General features: G+C 41.0%; 1 protein-coding gene across 2 annotated transcripts in view; it reads left to right on the plus strand.

The window, feature by feature from the left end:
* Positions 1-19995, plus strand: part of AGXT (alanine--glyoxylate aminotransferase) — a 59927-nt gene that overhangs the window by 19789 nt on the left and 20143 nt on the right. For both annotated transcript variants that reach the window (XM_082249387.1, XM_082249388.1), the window contains exons 3-8: positions 7909-7973; positions 10008-10108; positions 11227-11297; positions 16000-16084; positions 16905-17000; positions 17389-17458. In XM_082249387.1, coding sequence (XP_082105513.1) covers positions 7909-7973; positions 10008-10108; positions 11227-11297; positions 16000-16084; positions 16905-17000; positions 17389-17458 — 488 coding nt within the window. The remainder of the gene's footprint in view (positions 1-7908; positions 7974-10007; positions 10109-11226; positions 11298-15999; positions 16085-16904; positions 17001-17388; positions 17459-19995) is intronic.

Genomic DNA, 19995 nt, shown 5'->3' on the forward strand with positions numbered 1-19995 from the left:
ATTGGAAAAAGTTAAAAACAGATCACAATGGAAATTTGCAATAAAAACACATAGTGTACATTTCATAAAGGGAATACATAATTGTTTAAATACTCAAGTGGCAAACAAATGGCATTCCCGGGCATGGCTGATAACCAGTTTGGATGGAAATAAAGCACGGGAACGAATCATGCAGACCCTGTTCAGACACGCCACATCACATCCATGCCTGTCATGCCGGCACTCGCTGAGTGCTTTGTATTGTGAGTAATTTACTTTTATTCCCATCCTTTAATAAATTGTTAAAACGGAGAGCACTAGGAGATTGTGTCTTTACTTTTACACATGGTACCCCCACCCTGAGAGAGGAGAAGGAGGAGGTGACCTTCCTAGTACCCCATTACTTTGGTAGTGCACAGAGCGGGTCTGGCTGTTTATTCACCATTACTTACTGGGAGGTATCCCTACCTTGTTAGAGTAGGAGGAGGTGACAAGTCCATTCCCCGTAGCACCTTAGAATGCACACAGCGTGTCTGGCTCATTATAATTTGTGAGCCAGATTGGGAGGTGAGCTGCTAGTACATGTATTACCAGCACACGGAGTCACATGTATGGTATTGGAGCACCAGCACCTTGATTGCATTTTTGCACAGCACTGAAGATATTTCTAATTTTTATTATGGGCTTGGCACATTATTCATTTTAATATATTATGTATTGCCCACCACTTGTAATATTTGTATGATTATTTAATCACTGTCACAATATATTTTTATTGGCAGCACTTGCACTTCATGTTCACTGTAGTACTCTTTGACAGTGATTGCTGAATCACTGTCATATTATTTATTTTATGTATTCATTGGTAGCACTTGAACTTTATATTTACTGTGCATAGTCACCATTTTATGATATTAATTTATCTATTGTAATTTTCGCTGATTCATTATTTCCTCTGGCACTGCATTACTTTGACTATTTACGTTTATTTGTGTTATGTGGAAGCACTGAATGTATGCTGCTATTGGGATTGTAACACGTCTTTAATTTAGGTGATTTTTGGTTTAGCACTGATTTTAGTTTCACTTAATACCACACTAATGGCAGAAAGTGAAGAAGAACTAGGAAGAAGGGGGGCCGAGATTCAGGAAAGGTTAGACAGGTTTTGGTAGTAGGGGACTCAATCATCAAGAGGACAGAGAGTGCAATCTGTCGAAAAGATTGCGGTAGCCGGACAGTATGTTGTTTACCGGGCACTCGAGTTCAGCACATCACGGATCGGGTAGACAGATTATTGGGGGGGGCTGAGGATGACCCAGCGGTCATGGTGTATGTGGGCACTAATGACCAAGTAAGAGGAAGGTGGAGGATCCTAAAGAACGATTTCAGGGACTTAAGGAATAGATTGAAGAATAGGACCTCCAAGGTGGTTTTCTCTGAAATAATGCCTGTACCTCGAGCCACACCAGAGAGGCAGAAGGAGATTAGGGAACTTAACAAGTGGCTGAGGAACTGGTATAGGAAGGAGGAGTTTGGGTTCCTGGAGAACTGGGCTGACTTCTCAGTCGGCTACCGGCTCTTTAGTAAGGATGGGCTGCACCTTAATGGGGATGGTACAGCTCTTTTTGGGGAGAAACCAAGTTGGAGGGGCTTTTAAACTAGGTGACGGGGGGGGGGGGCTCAGAAGTAGAGTCAGCAGGAGGGAGCAAAGGACAGAAGGCAGTATTAGAGTCAGCAGCGACAGTAGTTCCATAACGTCAATTGGGGGGTCTGTGCGGGAAAACCTCAGACCAAACAGGAATAAAAATAATCACCATTCACTATCAACTTCCACAAAACTAAGAGGGGTATATGCAAATGCCAGGAGCCTAGCTAATAAAATGAATGAGTTGGAAATGTTACTACATGAGGGGGACATAGACCTTGTGGGAATAACGGAAACTTGGTTCGACCCCTCACATGACTGGCTGGCCAATATCCAAGGGTATTCGGTGTACCGGAGAGACAGGGTAGGAAAAAGAGGGGGAGGGGTATGTCTCTATGTCAAGAATAATGTAAGGGTGATAGAGAGGAGTGATATTATGGAAGGGATAAGTATGGAGTTAGAATCCGTGTGGGTAGAACTCCATAGGGAAGAAGTAAAGGGAAAAGTAATTGTGGGGGTTTGCTATAGGCCACCCAACCAAAGGGAGGAGGTAGAGCTGGAATTTATATCACTGTTGGGTAAAGTGGCAAAACTGGGATCAGTCATCATATTGGGGGACTTCAATTATCCTGACATTGACTGGAAAGAGGGGACTGCTCACTCGCAGAAGGCCCGTCTATTCACGGAAACCTTACAGGACAACTACATGTCTCAGTTGGTGGATTCTCCTACTAGAGAAAATGCAGTGCTGGATCTATTGATCACTAATGACACAGACCTAATCTCGGAGGTAGGATAGCTAGCGATCACAGGATGATCACATTTAGCGTAAATAACAATATAGCAAGGCAAGTGGGGAACATAAGAACCCTAAAATTCAGAAGGGCAAACTTTCCCAAATTGTGCTCAATGATGAAAAGGTTAAACTGGGACCAAACCCTAGGAACACTGACCAAAGAGGAAAAATGGGAATGCTTTAGGAACATATTTAACAAATGCATCTCGCAGTGCATTCCTATGGGAAATAAATTTAGAAGAGACAAAGCCAAACCTGGCTGGCTAAACCGTAATGTTAAAAAACTTATTAGGGGAAAAAAAATGTCCTTGAAGAAATATAAATCAGAGGGCACAGTATCGGCTTCCGAGCAATACAAGGAGGCAAATAAGAAAAGTAAATACGAAAATCAAAATAGCTAAAATCAACTTTGAGAGACAAATAGTGGAGGATAGTAAAAAAGAACCCAAAGAAATTCTTTAAATATATCAACAGCAAAAAAACAAGGGCAGAGCATATTGCACACATAATTAACGATGATGGGAGGGTGGTTACAGAGGACACTGAAAAAGCAACCGTGCTGAATGCTTTTTTCTCGTCAGTCTTTACACAGGAAAAGGAGGGGTACACTGACACTGACTATATGGTTAGTAGTAATAGACAGGACTTGCCGCTATGGCTAACAGAGGGTGAAACCAGGGAAAGGCTGGACAAAATGAACACAAATAAATCACCAGGCCCGGATGGCGTACATCCGAGTGTACTCAAAGAACTTAGTAAGACTATATCTAGACCACTGTTCCTGATCTTTGCTGACAGTATTATGTCAGGAATTGTACCAGGGGATTGGAGAAAAGCTAACGTGATACCGATATTCAAAAAAGGGCAGAGGCATGTCCTGAGAAATTATAGGCCTGTCAGTCTGACATCGATAGTATGTAAACTTCTGGAGGGGATGATAAGGGACTATATCGTAGAGTTTGCTAAAGACAACAACATCATCAGCAGTAACCAGCACGGGTTTACAAATGGATGTTCTTGTCAAACCAATCTCTTAACATTCTACGAGGAGGTGAGCTGTGAGCTAGATAGGGGAGACCGGTGGATGTGGTATACCTGGATTTCGCTAAGGCGTTTGATACAGTTCCCCACAAGCGCTTAATTTATAAAATAAGGTCTGCAGGCATCGACCACAAGGTTTGCTCTTGGATATGGAACTGGCTAAAAGGGCATGTCCAAAGGGTGTAATAAATAGCGCCAATTCTGACAGGATCCAGTTACCAACCAGCATGTCTTTGGAGTGTGGGAGGAAACCGGAGTACCGAGAAGAAACCCATGAAGGTACATGGAGAACTTGCAAATTCCAGGCAGGTAGTGTTGCGGTTGGGATTTGAACCGCCGACCCGCTAGTAGTCCGGCTAGGCGGAAGTGCTAATCACTTAACCACTATGCTGCCTATCAAACTCTAGCACCTATCTAGGAGGGTGCTACAAACATTTAAGCCAGTATTTATCCAGGATGAATACCCAGAACACAGTTTTCTCGTATTCCAGCATTTATCTTTGGGCACCTACTGCTGTAAATGTTAGTATACAACTTGGTACACTGTCCAGCCCCATCCAGCCACAGCAGCTTTCAAACTCTCATAGAGTTTTACAGACTGAGAGCATCAGAACTGGACCTGTGCCTTCTGCCCCTACAAATATGCCCATTGCGCATGAGACCTAAAGCATAGAGGTATTAGGGATAATAATCAGACATGTTTATTCTTTGATATTGATTAACAGTAATTGAAGCTGCTAAGCCACTTGAGGTCACAAGTGTTTCCTTTCATTGACTCTGGAGAGTTCACAGCAACAGACATCAACCAGCTGACAGTGTGGAAATGTAACTCATGCACCCTCCTACAGAGCAAATTGGATATACTACATAAGTGGAATGAGCAGTTTGTTCTCTTGTAGGCAGGTTAATCATTGGCATTCATTGCTGTTTTCTAGCATTTACACCTGGTCAGTTCCCAGTTGTGATGGTCTGGACTCTGCTCTGGACTTCATCTGGCAGTGGCAAGCATTAAAAATTTGGTTTACTCAGAGTCTAGAAATTAATCATTACTACAGTGGGCTAATAATATCTAAAGTTTTGCAACAATGAATATTCGGTCACAGCATATTATCTTTAATTTGTAACTGGCTATCAGTTGAACCTTTTGTTCTGTTTTCTATGTCATTTATAACAGTAAGGAGGGTCAACTTAAATTGCGTTAAAGTTTTTTCCCATAGCAAACAATCAGAATCCTTTATTCATTTTTACATAAATTGAAAGGAAAAATCTGTATGGTTGTTGTCAGCAACAGCTCCACTTTTGTCCTCGTCACGCTCGATTTTGTCCCTTTGCTCAATGTGTGCAATACACAGTTATGTCAAATTTTTTTAAAGAGGTTATGCCAAATATTGTGCGACTGATCAGGATTTTGCAGCCAAGCACTAAAAAAAGACAGTGTAGGTTTCTGAATACATTTTCTGAGGTGGCCTTAATTTGACCACCCTATGCATTGGGAATCAAACCAGATATCAAAAGGCATCTGTGTCCTATACACACCCAGATTATTGTCAATATACAGTAGGTTTAAACAATCTAATCTGGCTGATGAGTGCACCATACAAGGAGGTTTGCTTTTTCATTTTGTCTTTCTCTCTTTTAAATCAGTGAAAGAGACGTGTAATCACATAGGAATTATTGATCTCTATGATCCGTCTGCACAGCCAGCTACATCACGGAGATAGATGTCTAAGACAGGCCAGGAGAGAGTAGATCATGTTTTCCTGTGACTCATCTATACTCATCTGTTTCAGTAAAGTGCCTATACACATGAAGGGCAAAAAATAATTAATGTGATCACTGGGATTATCATTCTCTTTGATTTTGAACTGGAAAAGAGGAAATACAGGGAATAGCATACCAGAATTTACAAATCTTTAGAAATGAGCATCTAATATAAAACACACAGTTTACATATAGTAATGCATAGAACATATAAGGATATCAGTGGCAAGGCTTTGTACATGAATCCAATAACATAAACCTTCCATGCTTTAATGTGCAAAAACCCCTTATCATCTAACTACAAATAAATCCTAAATGATTTCAATTGGTAAGTGTAAATAAAAAAATAAATAAATTAAAAAATATTTAAAAAAAAATATTCAAAATAAATAAATAATTCATTAATTGGTTAATTCCTCTGGGTATACACCCTATAGTATAAAAAAGGTGGCAGCTAACACCACATGCATTTAACCACCTGTGGAAAAAATGCAAAACAATGCATATTTCATAAAAAACAGTGCAGAAATCACCTCTCACTTGTAAAGAACAAATATATATAATAAAAAATAAAAAATATATATATCTGACTATAGTGAGTATACTATAGTAACTCACCCTGTGTCTATTAGGGGCACAGGGTGACCAAGAACCCGAGTCGGGTCTGCACTAATTAGACTCGCTGGACATCCACACTGCATTTCGTGTTACCCCGGTTATCCTGGGTTCTATATGTGTGGTTTGTGTTGAAAGAATGAAGGGCCTCTTTCACTTGGGACAATATTTTTTCTGAACAATATTCCTCAAGAAATATATAAAGATAAATAATTTTTTTAAATTTCTTTATTGAGAACAAAGCACCGTACAAAAAGGCAGTAGGAGGACGGGAACAAAGTCACTCCAGTTAACAGAAAAAGTCAACAGTGAAATACAGCAGCAGTCAGGCACGAAAGTGAACATGGTGATGACAAATACGCTGTGACCATGTACAGATCTATGCAGGTGCCTCATGAGAACAATCTGCAAAAATATAGCAAAGGAAGGTGCACTTGGTGCATTTGCATGCCAGGGGAGGCGCAAAGACGTGCCGCCAACCCCTAACCGAGGACACCTTGCATATCGCCTAGGAGAGGGGGGTCCAGATACAGCAATGAATGACAGAAGATAAATAATTTGACTTTTCAGATTGCTTGAATATTGTTGGAGTCTCTCATAGACCCTTGCTAGATAGTGAGGTGGGGTGGGGTTTGGGATTGGTAAGTGCCCATATCCCATTGTTCTATTGTTTCTGTCTGCCTTAAGATCAACCTTTTATGGGATGTATATGTGTATATGGATTGGCTGCTAAGGGGGAGGGGGGTGTTGTCCCACAGTGTATATCTCTTTGTGCCTGTGTTTGAATAAACAGTTCTTATTCTGGAAGGTTCCAAAACTTATACAAGCTAAATTGTGGGCTAGCTTTGTATAGGGGCGGCTGGGAAAATCTGATATCTATGTTCACGACTGTGAGGAAGCCGTATACTGACAGAAGTCTACAAGTACAGTGTGGGTTGCGGATATAAATCATAAAAAAAATCATAAACATCAGTCCATTAAAAAAAGTCAGTAAAAATCCAAAATAGTTGATCTTCGCGAATGTGCAATTTCATCTACCTGAACTGATCTTGGCTTAACAGAAAACACACCGCAGTGCCCTTCACCCCACCTATAGGTGTCCTCTCACCTGCTTGAATAGACCTCACCAGTATGAAGAGGTCAAAAGCGCTTTGCAGTAGTATAGTGGCGCTGCTTCCACTGGCTAGATACTCAAAGTCCACAACTCCCAGAGAGATGTCAATCATATCCTGCAGAAGTGGTAGCTGCAAATACAGTGAAGGAGTTTAAGCATGCATGGGATAGGCATAAGGCTATCCTTCATATAAGATAGGGCCAGGGACTATTCATAGGATTCAGATATATTGGGCAGACTAGATGGGCCAAATGGTTCTTATCTGCCGACACATTCTATGTTTCTATGTTTCTATATAAAACATAAGAGGAAAGACCCATAGTGTAGATCACTCATATAATAATTAATTCCAAAGTAAAAAAGTAAAATACACTTACATTTAAGAGGTTAAAAAACAGCATATCTCAGATCACTTCTTTCATTCACAAGCAAGCTTCATAACAAGAAACTTCATGGCAGGAGTACCAGTTATTACTCAAAACTGCAAAAATAAAGGAAACATTTCAACAATTTCTGATATATGAATACAATAATATGAATATGATAATTTCATTATTGGCATTATATCCAAATTTTAATTTCTCTGTCATTGCCATTTTATATTACCTAAGCTTTTCTTGGGAGTTATCATATCATGTATGCTAAATTGTAAAGTTAGGGAATGAAAGCAAAATTTGAAAAAAAGGATCAGATTAGAAATTATTGATTTCCAGATATATTAGGCATACCTGATCAACACAATAGAATCATAGGGAAATAATTTAAAAAGCAATGCAAACGAAAAAAAATAAAAGCTGCACGTGCCTTCAAGAATGAAATATGAAAAGAGTCACTTTTCTATTTTTGTAAAAAGCAGCGAAGAGTATTTATAGTGTATTGCTGGAATAAGCTCTGTCTTCATCAAAATAGTTATGGTGAAGGAAATGTTTTAATCTTTCAATCTATTTTACATCTCAGGTGCTGATGTTCATCTTCTATCAAAACAACCAGGTGAAGGCTTCACCCTAAAGGAAATTGAAAAGGTGAGCAGACAGGGGCATTTATCCTGTAATCCCATACTCCTTTACTGGGGTATCTTATGGATGCCATTAAATGGGGGCTCAGATGAATGCATTTGTAATACCTCTGTTTATAAATGCATGTAATCATTTTCATAAAGTGGAATTAAAGGGGGGGGGGGCGTTGGCCGGCCACCGCTTGCCATAATGTGTAGGTATGCCGTACTTACAAAATATGACACACTTACCTCTGAGATTGTCCTCCTCCAGCAATGAAGTGAATGCTCTCATCTCAACTCCACCTAGAGTTACATTTTCTTGGCATCTGGTTGCATTCTTGATATTTTACACTGCAGTCAATGTGCAGTTGAAAAACATTTGGTAGCAGGTGGGCAAAAACATTTTTTTTTTCAGAAGACACTTAGCCTTTTACCAAAAGGCTCTATCTACCTGCTTGCAATATTAAAGGTTTATTTGCGCATTAATGCATACATAACCAAAAAAAAGTTTTCTAATAATTGCCTGGAGTGCTACTTTAAAGTGAATCTTTCAATTCACACTACACTGTGAATGAACAATACAAACTGGTTTAGGACTGTCCCGAGGAGCCATCCTCCATATATTTGAAAGGGAAACAACAACATGATGCTACGGGATAGATTTATGGACATTTTATTTATTTTTTTTTTATTAATAATGGGGGCGATCAGCGATTTTTAGCGGGACTGCGACATTGCGGCAGACAGATCGGACCCCTAACTGACATTTTTTACACTTTTTGGGACCAATGACATTAATACAGTAATCAGTGCTAAATAATATGCACTGTTACTGTATAAATGACACTGGCAGGGAAGGGGTTAACACTGGGGGTGATCAAGGGGTTAAATGTGTTCCCTATTGTGCTTACTAACTGTGTGGGGCGATGGATTTAACAGAGCAGAAAGAGATTGGTGATTCAGCTTAGCTGAATCACACAATCTTTCCCTGCCTCTCTGACAGAAGAGCCTCCTGCTTTGTTTACAAACACAGGCGGCTCTCCTGTCATTCTAGCCGAAGATTGCGGGAGGCCGGTGACGATCGAGCCCGCTCCTCCCGCGGTCTGGCTCCAGCTGTGTCTAATCACAGTTGGAGCACGGCTTTGGCGGCGCGCACGTGCCGCTGACACCGCGTGTACATAATCACGTAGATCTACGCGATTTTGTGCAGCCGAGCCGCCCTGCGACAGTAAATCTGCGTGGGGCGGTCGGCAAGCAGTTAATATTTTTTTAAGAAATTTAAAAATATGATTGTATCTGTCATCTGTTCAGCTTACACTGAAACTGTAACTGTATTGGTTAGTGTTTCTCAACCTTTTTTCAGTCAAGGCAACCTTTAAAAATGATGGAAAATCTCAAGGCACCTTTTAAAAACTATGAACAGTCTTGAGGCACCTCATTCTAAAATGTAAAAACTATTCTAATAGTTTTACATAATGCAGCAAGTCCAAGTAGGACAACCAACATTAGAGGTGATTTATTCTTCCAAAGCAAATACACTTTTGCAAACTGGTACTGACTAGTATTCCAATGTTTCTCCATCACTCAGCTAATGTGACCCCACCGCTGATGGAGAGGGGCAGGGGAGGGTCAAACAAGGATGCTATGCAGGCAACTAATATCTTCCTTATCAAATAAATGATGATGGCATTGGTCATTAGAATGCCGGCAGGTAGAAGGTTGTAATAGTGCATAAAGAAAATCTGTCACTTAGTATAACTAAAAGGCCTTCATCCACACGCCGGCTTGTTTACATTTTTTGGGCAATTTTTAGGCATTTTTCCAAAGCACCCCTGAAGAAACCTCAAGGCACACTAAGGTGCCTGGGCACCCTGGTTGAAAAGGGCTGGTATAGGTGACTGCACTGCAAATTATCTGTGTTTTATTTATTACAATGATGAAAATTGATGAAAAACCCTGACAAGTTGTTGGATTATTTTTGGTAAAATATTTTAATTTCCAACATTTTTATACAAATGTCAATTAATTTTATTATTTTTTTTTTTTTTTTTGCATCCAGGGTCTAGCAGAGCATAAGCCATCTCTCCTCTTTATAACTCACGGAGAATCATCTAGTGGAGTTGTACAGCCTTTAGATGGATTAGGAGACCTGTGTCACCGGTATGCGCTTCTACATCCATAAAAGAAAACATGTGGAGAAAAAAACAACTTTTTTTGAGAAACCCAGAAGAAATATACCAATGGATTCTTTACATATATCCAAAATGAGTAAAGTGCCCTGCTCTAGGACTGTAATTCTCTTTGAGGGGACTAGGGTTGTAGGGAACATTTTTGAGACATTCTTCTTCCCACCCCTCTTGTTGTTTCTCCTCACTTTCTTTCTTTTCTTTCCTCATCTTCTCACATTCTTTGGGTACTCTTATAGTATTGTATATGTCTTAATCTCTATACCTAGTCTTGCCTATGCAACACAGGAGTCTCGAAACCAAATCATGTGAATCTCCTGGAAGAAAAATGTTTTTTATCCAGAACACAACATCTCACGATGTCCTTACGTCTTTTAAAGTTATACCTCTAGCAGGAATTTCAGTTCTTCTTGACACGGTTAACAAGTTGGGATCCATCTGTCAGTTTTGGATGGATGTAAACAGAAAATGTATCCACTTACACCCAAGTCAGTTTATGTCTGTACACTGGCCATATACGACTCAAATTCTGGCCAATTCCTGCTGGCTTGACTGAAATTTAAGCAGTGTATGGCCCTGCCACCAATTTTCCCTTTCACAAAAGTTGATTGTTCAATTATGCATTTTAAATTTTGAGTTCAAACAGCAAATCATTATCATCAGTGATGGGACTACCTTTCATTGAAACCAATGAACCTAAAGCAAGCCATACATGATCCTTTTTTTTTTCTCATTCAACCATTGGGTTGAATGAAAAAGAAAATAAATTAGCCAACTCCCCAAGTCACACATTAGATGTGGATGGTGCAATCTTTCCCGCTGTCATATTGTATTCTGCTGGCAGAATGCAATATAATGAAAGTATTGCCGGTTATAGTGACACTGATCGTTTGGGAAAAACAAGAGACGGATGGTAGTACACAATAGATCAAAGTATGCAAATCCAGCTATCCCAAGCATGGATCAAAAGACAGCCAGTCCATGCTGAACTGACCAATTTTTGATCCATGTATGGCCGCCATAAAATTACCTGAGAATACAAATGTATGATCATTTAGAAGGGTCTGATCTCTGACTGTTCTTTGGCCTCAGGTATAACTGCTTGCTCCTTGTGGACTCTGTGGCTTCTTTAGGCGGTGCCCCCATCTACATGGACAAACAGGGTAAGAAGCGTTCTCAGATCATTTTCTTATTGTGCAACCTTTTCCTTTTTGTATAATCTATTACTTCTAAACATTTGGCAAACAGCTGAACAAACAGTTGAAATACACATATGTGAACTGTTTTACTTGTCAAAGTATTTGTGTTTCTGTCTATCCAGTCCTGAGACTTATGCTGGGTATACACAGGCTGAAAATCGGCCGAAAATGGTCTGTTCAGCAGGAGCCAGATGACTTTCGGCCCATGTATGTATACAACAGAAGCCGGTCTCATGAAAACCAGCCAATGACTGCGAACGCTGATCACTGTGTTCTGGTAGGAGGGGGAGCAGTCTCCCTCTCAGATCACAATAGCGCAGCGGGGGGAGATCGCCGCACTAATATTGCATAACTAGTACTGGGACCTCTCAGTTTTTTTTTCATTCAGCCTGCTGGGTTGTGTGTGTCAGACTTCACAAAATGCTGTCAGTTAGTACAGCCAGGTTGGTGACTTTTCTCTACTGTATTAAAATAGTACAACGTGGTCACCTCCCAGCTCTAAGCCTGTAATTCAACAGAAAAAGCAGTAGACTGATGATTCATCTCTCATTTGCTGCCCCACACTCCTCCAATCCTCCAGAGTGGTGTTATTGGGGTTCACAAGAGGCTGCTACTAAGTCAGATTTAGGTATAACTAATTATGATGCTTTCATTTTAATGAACACACTCCTGCATATATTAGGGTCTTAGTTACTGGATTTTTGTTTTACACAGATTTTTTATTCCTGTTAAAGTAATTAGGAAAGCAAAACCAGCTTGAGGCAGGTCAAATGCATTTCAGAAGGAGGCTAACTGTAAATTAAATGCAATTGTCAATTAATTCTGAATGATCTTTGAAGCATGCCAGACTGATGACATTGACATAATAAGCCCAAGGCTTGTTGATACATAGTATTTAATAGCTGCCTGGAATTTGACTTTAGGTATTCAAAAATGTGATTGTAGTGGAGTGCTCATTTATTCAGAGGCAACTGGCAAGTGATCTACAGCCAGGTGAGAGGCCTTCAAATGTCAGAACAGTGTGTGAATAGCCAACCAGAGGCGAGATCCCTCTTGTGATCAAGTCCTCTGGACCAATAAGTAGTCCAGCACTCCTTTTTAGCCCATCATTAGGATTGTTCAAGACAGCAGTAGGAAGGATTTCTCAGACTCCAGAGGTGCATTGCTGAGACGCCAAGACAGGGGTCTCCTGACCTTTGGAGTAAGGCAAATCGGTGTGCCTAGGGACTGAACTGTTGTAGGGGTCTGGAGTGGTACTGGGCAAATTCAACTGCCTCAATGGAGGCTACCATTAGGCTTAGAACCCGCATGCAGAATCAGACTGTTCATGAACTGTGGGGTTCATATCTAGAAATAGAGAATCACAAGTTTCTCCTGGGGGTGTCACGTACCTGGTAAAGGCCAATCTAATGAGAGTGCTCTCCCTCGGTGACGGGATTTGACAAGGACATAGAGTAGCACGGGCGCCTGAGGTAAGTCCTAGCCAGAAGAGGGTTTGGATCATGCAGTGAATCTGGAGCCACAGAGCAGGACTCGTTCTGGAGATCTGGATCATGCAGTGAGGCAGGAACTCATGGTGGATGACATCACAGGCACTTGTTAATACAGAAGACAAAACCATGGTCAGGAGAGCAGAAGCTGGCTACAATTAGGTAGCGGTGGAGCAGATTTAGAAGACAGGAATATAAAAAGGAGCCGAGTCAGGATCAATATCACACGGGCAGGAAGCAGTGCGAGAAAGATAAGCAATAGTCAAGTAAAAATCCAGAGGTCAGGTAAAGGAGGGATCAAGATCAAGTGAATTCAGGAGGCAAACCAGGTTGACTACAGAAGCAAGCAGGGTCTGGGGTTGCAGGAGCTATGACCACAGCAATAATTTTGAGCCTTGCAGTGCCTTAAATAGGCCACTGGGTGCCAAAGTCAATTCAGACATGCATGCCATGCTCATGCGCATGCAACATGCAGATGCGCACGCAACATGCAGATGCGCACGCAACATGCAGATGCGCACATGACCCTGATTCTGTGCACATTTCTGTGGACAGTTCAACATGCATGCGCAATTCTTTGAGCTTGGATATGAACTTGATTTTCCTGACAGAGGGTGATATACTTTGCAATACATCTTCAGTCAAGGTTTGATATGAACAATCCCTCAACAGAAGGTCGTCAAGGTATTCTACAATATGAATACCCTGAAAGCATATGAGGGCTAGCATGGGGGCTAGCATGGGGGCTTGTACCATGGTGAATACTTAGGGGACTGACCAAATGGAAAAACCAAAAACCAATAGGGTTGACTGCCCACAGCATAAGTAGCACTGATGTGCTGGAAAAATGGAGACATGGCCAGATACCACACAATTCATGTGGCACCCTCCTAGGTAGGTGCTAGAAAAAGCATATATGTGGCCCTGTCTGCTTATCAGGGGGGCCGGATCTTTTAGCTAATCTGTCACATGCTTCCAGGTGTGGCCTGTTGAGTCTGGGTAGTCTCCCCACTGTATCCAATGAGGGGCATTGTTGGACAGTGGAGGAAACCTAGCCAATAGCACACCAGGGTTTATGACTGTCCCAGTGGGCGGGAATTGATGCAGTGCACCTTGGGATTGGAAATAAATATGGAGGGAGCATATAATAGAGTGGTCTGTTGGCGGTAACATCAGTCCCAGGAGGAGGTGACGGCTGTCTCTCTCCAGAGTGTGCGGACCGAGTGGAGCTGCTGGGCAGAGATCTTTTGGAAAAACTGTGTCGTGAGTACTTAAGATCTGCCCAGGGGTCTGCCTAAGAAAGGGGACAAGGGGGATCCAGGATCCAGCTAACCAGTAGAGTACAGTAAAGGGGGTGCCAAGTGCTAAAGCCCTGAAGTTTGGGGATTAAAGGGGGTGCCAGGAAGGGCCCTGAAGTTTTCAGCGATACAGATTGCACTACAAGTCAGCTAGCCTAGGAAGGAGTACCTCAGGGGGCTCAAAGGACTTTTCCACAGTCAGAGGTGAAGTAATATTAAGCGGCCTAGCCGTGACCAGCGTTAGACAGCACTAATCAGCGTCAGTAAGCGTTAACCAGCATCAAGCAGCATTTTTGTAGAGTCCCTGCCTATTTGTGCATAGTTCAGTTGTTGGAGTACCCCACTCATCCCTTCTCCTATCCAAGTTCTCAAAAAAACCTAAACACCCAAGAAACTGGAGTGGTTCTTGTCTGAGGTATTCACACTTGGGAAACATGCTTAAAGGTACTACTGTTGCTAGCGGAAACCCAGGGGGACCAGCACTCAGCAGCTCCCTTGGGAGTAGTGCTACATTCAAATAATACCAAAGCCAAAGATCATTGTTTTTAATGTGAAAAAAAGTTTGTCCATTTTAAATATGGAGATAATAAAAAATATATATTTTGCTCTTTATATTTGATTTCTCAGTAGCACATTTAATATCCCATTTTCTTACCTGTGTCCCCGTCGCCTCTTCTTTGGTCAGCGCAGGGTTTTTTTTACTTCTATTGATTCTTCAGAGGTAGGATCACTCCAGAGTTTGTGGCACTGCTTTGGACACAGAGAATGCTCTATGGCCAACTAACACAGCACAGAGAGGTCTGGGAAGAGCCACAAGCAGAGCCCAGGTCACATTCCAGGCAGGTACTACAGTCTTCATTCCAGTAGGGTCTGGGAATGGCCTACAAGGCTATGCCAAAGATTAGCAGATCTGGATAGCTGCATAAATAGCCCCAACCCAACAGTGTGTAGGCTAATACAAGAATTAGGGGACTCTTGCAGCTGGGATCACAGGGGTATGCAAACATCCTGCCATCCCTCAGCCTATACAAAGCAAATACAGGCTAAGAGGCACTATCAATATTTGTATGGATCTGCACATTGATTAGCTACCTGTGGTAATGGACAGATGTCCGGCCTTGGATGCATCGCTTTGCATCCAGGGTCAAACATCCAGGTAATCAGGCAATCAATGTGCAGATTAAGACGAACAGCGATGTCTCCTTTTAGCCTTTCATTGCTTTGTACAGGTCGAGTTGTGCCAGTTGGTTTCATGAATCTGTGATCCCAGCCGCAAGAGACCCCTGATTCTTGCCTCCAGAATCTGCTGTATGTACCCAATCACCCATGTGAAGCAGGCCTAACAGTACTTAAAAGATCATATTTTGTTCCATATTATTATATATTTTTGAATGCAACAATCATTACTTGTAAGAATATAGGATTCTACACATCCATGCAACTGCTACTGGTCCATATCTGTCTTCTGCACCTACATCGCCATCTGCTGGGCAGCTTGTATACTAATTTAAAGAATTGCCAAAACAATGAGAATAGAAACTTGTAACATTTGAGGATGTTCCGCTTTTTCAAATTGTTTATTAGAGGAAAGGGGTATAAAATAATATAAGAGATGTTGAGCTTTTATAGATTATTACATTGGGAGTTACATTTTATCATAGTAGCAACAGCAACATAATGCTGTGGTTCAAAGCATTACCTTAGTAGTTTAGTACGATCGATTTAACAAAAACTCATTTGCGATTGGTGGGTGTAGGTTAATGTATTATTTTTTGTTGTTGTATGTTTGGGCATTTATTCAATTCTGGTGAAAGAATGTATGTAACAATACTTATTCCAGCTCTCCATTGAGTCCTTTTCTTGTGTGTCTCTTTTTAGGAATTGATATTTTATACTCTGGTTCCCAGAAGGTATTAAATGCCCCTCCAGGCACGGCACCTATTTCATTCAGTGAAGCAGCAAGGTATGTAATAATGAATTAAAATCCAAACAAGTGAGTCATGAACCCATTCATTTAAACATAAACACTTTCTAACCTGCATTGGGGAATAGGGGAAAGGGGCCAGAAGTGGTCAGCCTAAGGTATCTCAAGGGGAAACAATAGAAATGAGAACTGGTTTGATTTGACTATTTGATTTCACCCCTTGAGAGCAGTCAGGTGGGTGCAAACATTGGGATTGTGTGGTTGTCATTTTCTATCTATGGATACCTTCACTGTGAAAAAATATCAAACCCCATTGCATGAATTTGTCATCTTCTGGTGACCTCCCTCTTGGTAATGGTGGTTGAAAAGCACCTGCAACCAAATGGGATACAGTATAGTTTGTGCACTGCAATCAGGGTGACTTAAAACTTCAGCTTCCACTTTAAAGCCACTTTTTGCTGCCGGAGATGTGCCCCTATGCTTTTACCAAGGTCTCTAAGCATACCCTAAGTAGAACTTTGAATTAATGGGTTGTATCAATTTGGGAAAGGTAGTCCTCTCTTTCTCAGTTACCAGTCCATTGTAAGAACCTTCAAAGTGGGAGAAGGGGGTAAATATTTTAGCAAGCTAGTGAGTTTTCATATTTTATACCCCAAATGGGTTCCCCGTTGCCTACTATGGTTTTAGTTACGCCCTTTCCTTAGTAGTATAACCTTTAATACATTAGTTAATCAAGAGAAAACATTGATCAAGACTCTTGCATTTATTAGCCAGATTGTTTCCCTTCTTTAGTATTTTCAGCATTTAATCTGTTTATTATTCTCTGTTTGCTCTCTTCTTGTGGTCCTTGTCCACACAGTAAGAAGATATTCAGCCGTAAAACAAAGCCACCATCACTGTACGTGGACCTAAACTGGCTTGCAAACTACTGGGGGTGTGATGGGAAACCAAGAATGTAAGTCCTAAAAAAAAGCCACAATAACAAGTCACTGAGGCTTTAACCATAAGATACATGGAAATATGAAATACTGCACCAAAAAAAAAAATAGTTTTTGTTTAATATATATAAAGACGTACTGTGCATAAGTCTGACTTTATTATATCTGTAACACGATTTGTATTATATAAGGAAATAGAATCTATATAAGTTGTATGAGCATGCTAAGAAACAGATTTCTACTAGAACTAGACAGAAACGGAAACCTTTGTTGTAGCAGTGCTGCTTGAATGCTTCAGAAAAAAAAAAATATATATATGTATATATATATATATATTGAAACTAAAAATAGTTTTTTTTTTTTGTTTATTTTAATATATGAGCTATATGTTTATATTTTCTTCAGATATCATCATACAGGACCAGTGACCAATTTCTACAGCTTGAGGGAAGGACTGGCAATCCTGGCCGAGAAGGTAAAACCTACAAATTTGTAAGGCATACACTGAAAGAACTAACCTGTAAACTTTAGTATCACAGAAGAGCAAAAAATCAGATTTCAATGTACGGAAGCTAACCCAGTATTGTACAAGATAAAGTGTAATTGATTTTCCCAATGTAAACTGTGACATTAAAATATACAGTAGAAGTGGTATGATATCACAGTTATTCTCTTCATTTCAGTGGCCTGCAGTAGACAGATGTCCATATGAATCCAATAATCCATAGTTAGACAAGTGTTCATTATTTCAAATTTGAAAAATTGGCTTAGGGTGAAGACCTAAATTAGCATTTAGCTGCCTACAAGCTTCTGACAGGCTTGTGTGCAGATAAGGCAGAAAGCTTTAGCATACCTCCCAACTTTTTGAGATTGGAATGAGGGACACCTATAAGTAAAAGTATGTGAGCAAAGGACAACCCCCCCCCCCCCCCAGCCATGACCCCTTAAAGTGGTTGTAAACCCACTTTGTCGATATTTACCTATAGGTAAGCCTATATTAAGGCTTACCTATAGGTGCTATAAATATCTCCTAAACATGCACCGTTTAGGAGATATTTACAGTGCATGCAGCCGAAGACATCATCGGCACATGCGCTCTGAAGGAACGGCTACCCGTGCCGTTCCTTCAGAGCTCAGTGCCGTAAACGGCGGCTCCCACGCGCATGCAGGGGAGTGATGTAATCACGCCTTCGGCCAATCAGATGGCCGGAGGACGCGATCCAGGCAGCAGGACGGCCGAACATGTTGGCCGCCCTGTTGGCACTGCGGGGGCTTCGTTTTTAGGTAAGTACTTCATAATGAGCTAGTATGCGATGCATACTAGCTCATTATGCCTTTGTCTTTACAGGTTTTTTTCACATTTTTTCAGCGGGTTAACTTCCTCTTTAAAGGAAAATTATACAAAAAAAGGATTAGTTAAACCCGTAAGTGCTTTTTATTTTTACCACTATTATTCTTTTATACTGCTTTTTGAAATTTACAGATGCAGCAATTTAGATAATAGATGAAGAGTTTAGCACTTGGAAACACTTTCTTTTTTTTAATTGAAAGATAAATAGTGCATTTTATATACAACTATATAGATCAGGCCAAATTGAGGGACAAATGAGGAGGAAAGAGGGACAGAGCGACTTCCTTCCAAAGTAGGGACAGTCCTCCGAAATCAGGGACAGTTGGGAGCTACGGCTTTAGGCTTCCCATAGAAAAGGCTTCACACAGTCTAAAAAAGTTTGTCTTCTCTTAGATCATAGGACTGATGTTTAATCTCTAATAAAACCCAAGTTATAAGTCGCACAGAGATTAAATTGATTCCTTCTGATAGTACATATTATGAGCTACATGCATCTATAAAATAGTATGCCCTGTTGTAAAGAATAACCTAGAGACCGCCTACAAATGGGGTTAATTTACAGCAGCCATGTAGGAGCTAATGTTGTAAATCCTGTCCCCAATGCAGCTATTAGAACCGGCTGGTCAATGTAACTTATGGCTGCTTCAGAAGGCCAGAACCTCACCTTTTAGGAGGTGAGAGACACCCCCAAGAGTTATTTCACCAAGAGTTAGAGTGCAGCCTACAATACATCCAAACCTCAATAAATGGAGCAGCAGGAACTATGAACAATGTAATATTTTTTTAAGTGTGTCTCGCCTCATTCACATGGATGTACTTAAGCGTACACTGGTGTGAGGACTGTGTTTTCCCTGCACAGGAATGCCCAAGTGTTCCCTGAAGGCAGTCCCATTCATGTCAATTGGGGTACAGCAGCTGCACAGATACAACTGCTGCTCCCAATTAGATATTTGTGTGGGTGTGGGTCACCGAGAGCAAACAGTGTGGATTCAGGGACATGCACCCACTCCCACACAAGTATCAAATTGGCAACAGCAGCTGTTTCCGTACAGCTGCAGTGCCCCAATTGACCTGAATAGGACTGCCTGCACATGGATGTAAACTTAAGTAAGCCCTGCCCTATCTCTAAAATTGTACTGCCCTAACTGTAAAATTGATATCTGTATTTTCCCCCTTTGTATTTCTTTCTTGTCATTTTGCAATGTTTATCTTTGTACTTATTTCTATGAACTGCCCTCCTAGAAATATTAAACTCAAAAAATTATGACCTGACTTCTGGTATTAACCTTCTCAAAGTAAGTTCTCTCTCCATTCCTCCACCACCAAAAAAGGTTCTTGCTCCAGTCAGCAAGCTGCCATTGACATGCGTCCTTTACTTTACAAAGATTATTCATGGGCCAGATCTGTGAGAGCACCTGTTATGGTTTCATAGCTGGTTTACCTGATTCTATGTTCATTTTAGCCACAACCACAATGCGGTAAATTAGTGATAAAAAATCTATTAACCTTGGATATTGCAGGTGAAGAGATGCAGTGAGCCTAAGGGCTCTTTCACACGGGCTTTCCGTGTGAGAGCTCCGCTGCGGTCCTTTTTTTTTTTTTCACGGAGCGGATGACATTTCTGTCATCCGCTCCGTAGGTCCGCATATCATCCCATCCGT

This window comes from Pelophylax lessonae (genome assembly GCF_965119305.1).
Source record: "Pelophylax lessonae genome assembly, chromosome: 3".
NCBI classification, from domain to species: domain Eukaryota; kingdom Metazoa; phylum Chordata; class Amphibia; order Anura; family Ranidae; genus Pelophylax; species Pelophylax lessonae.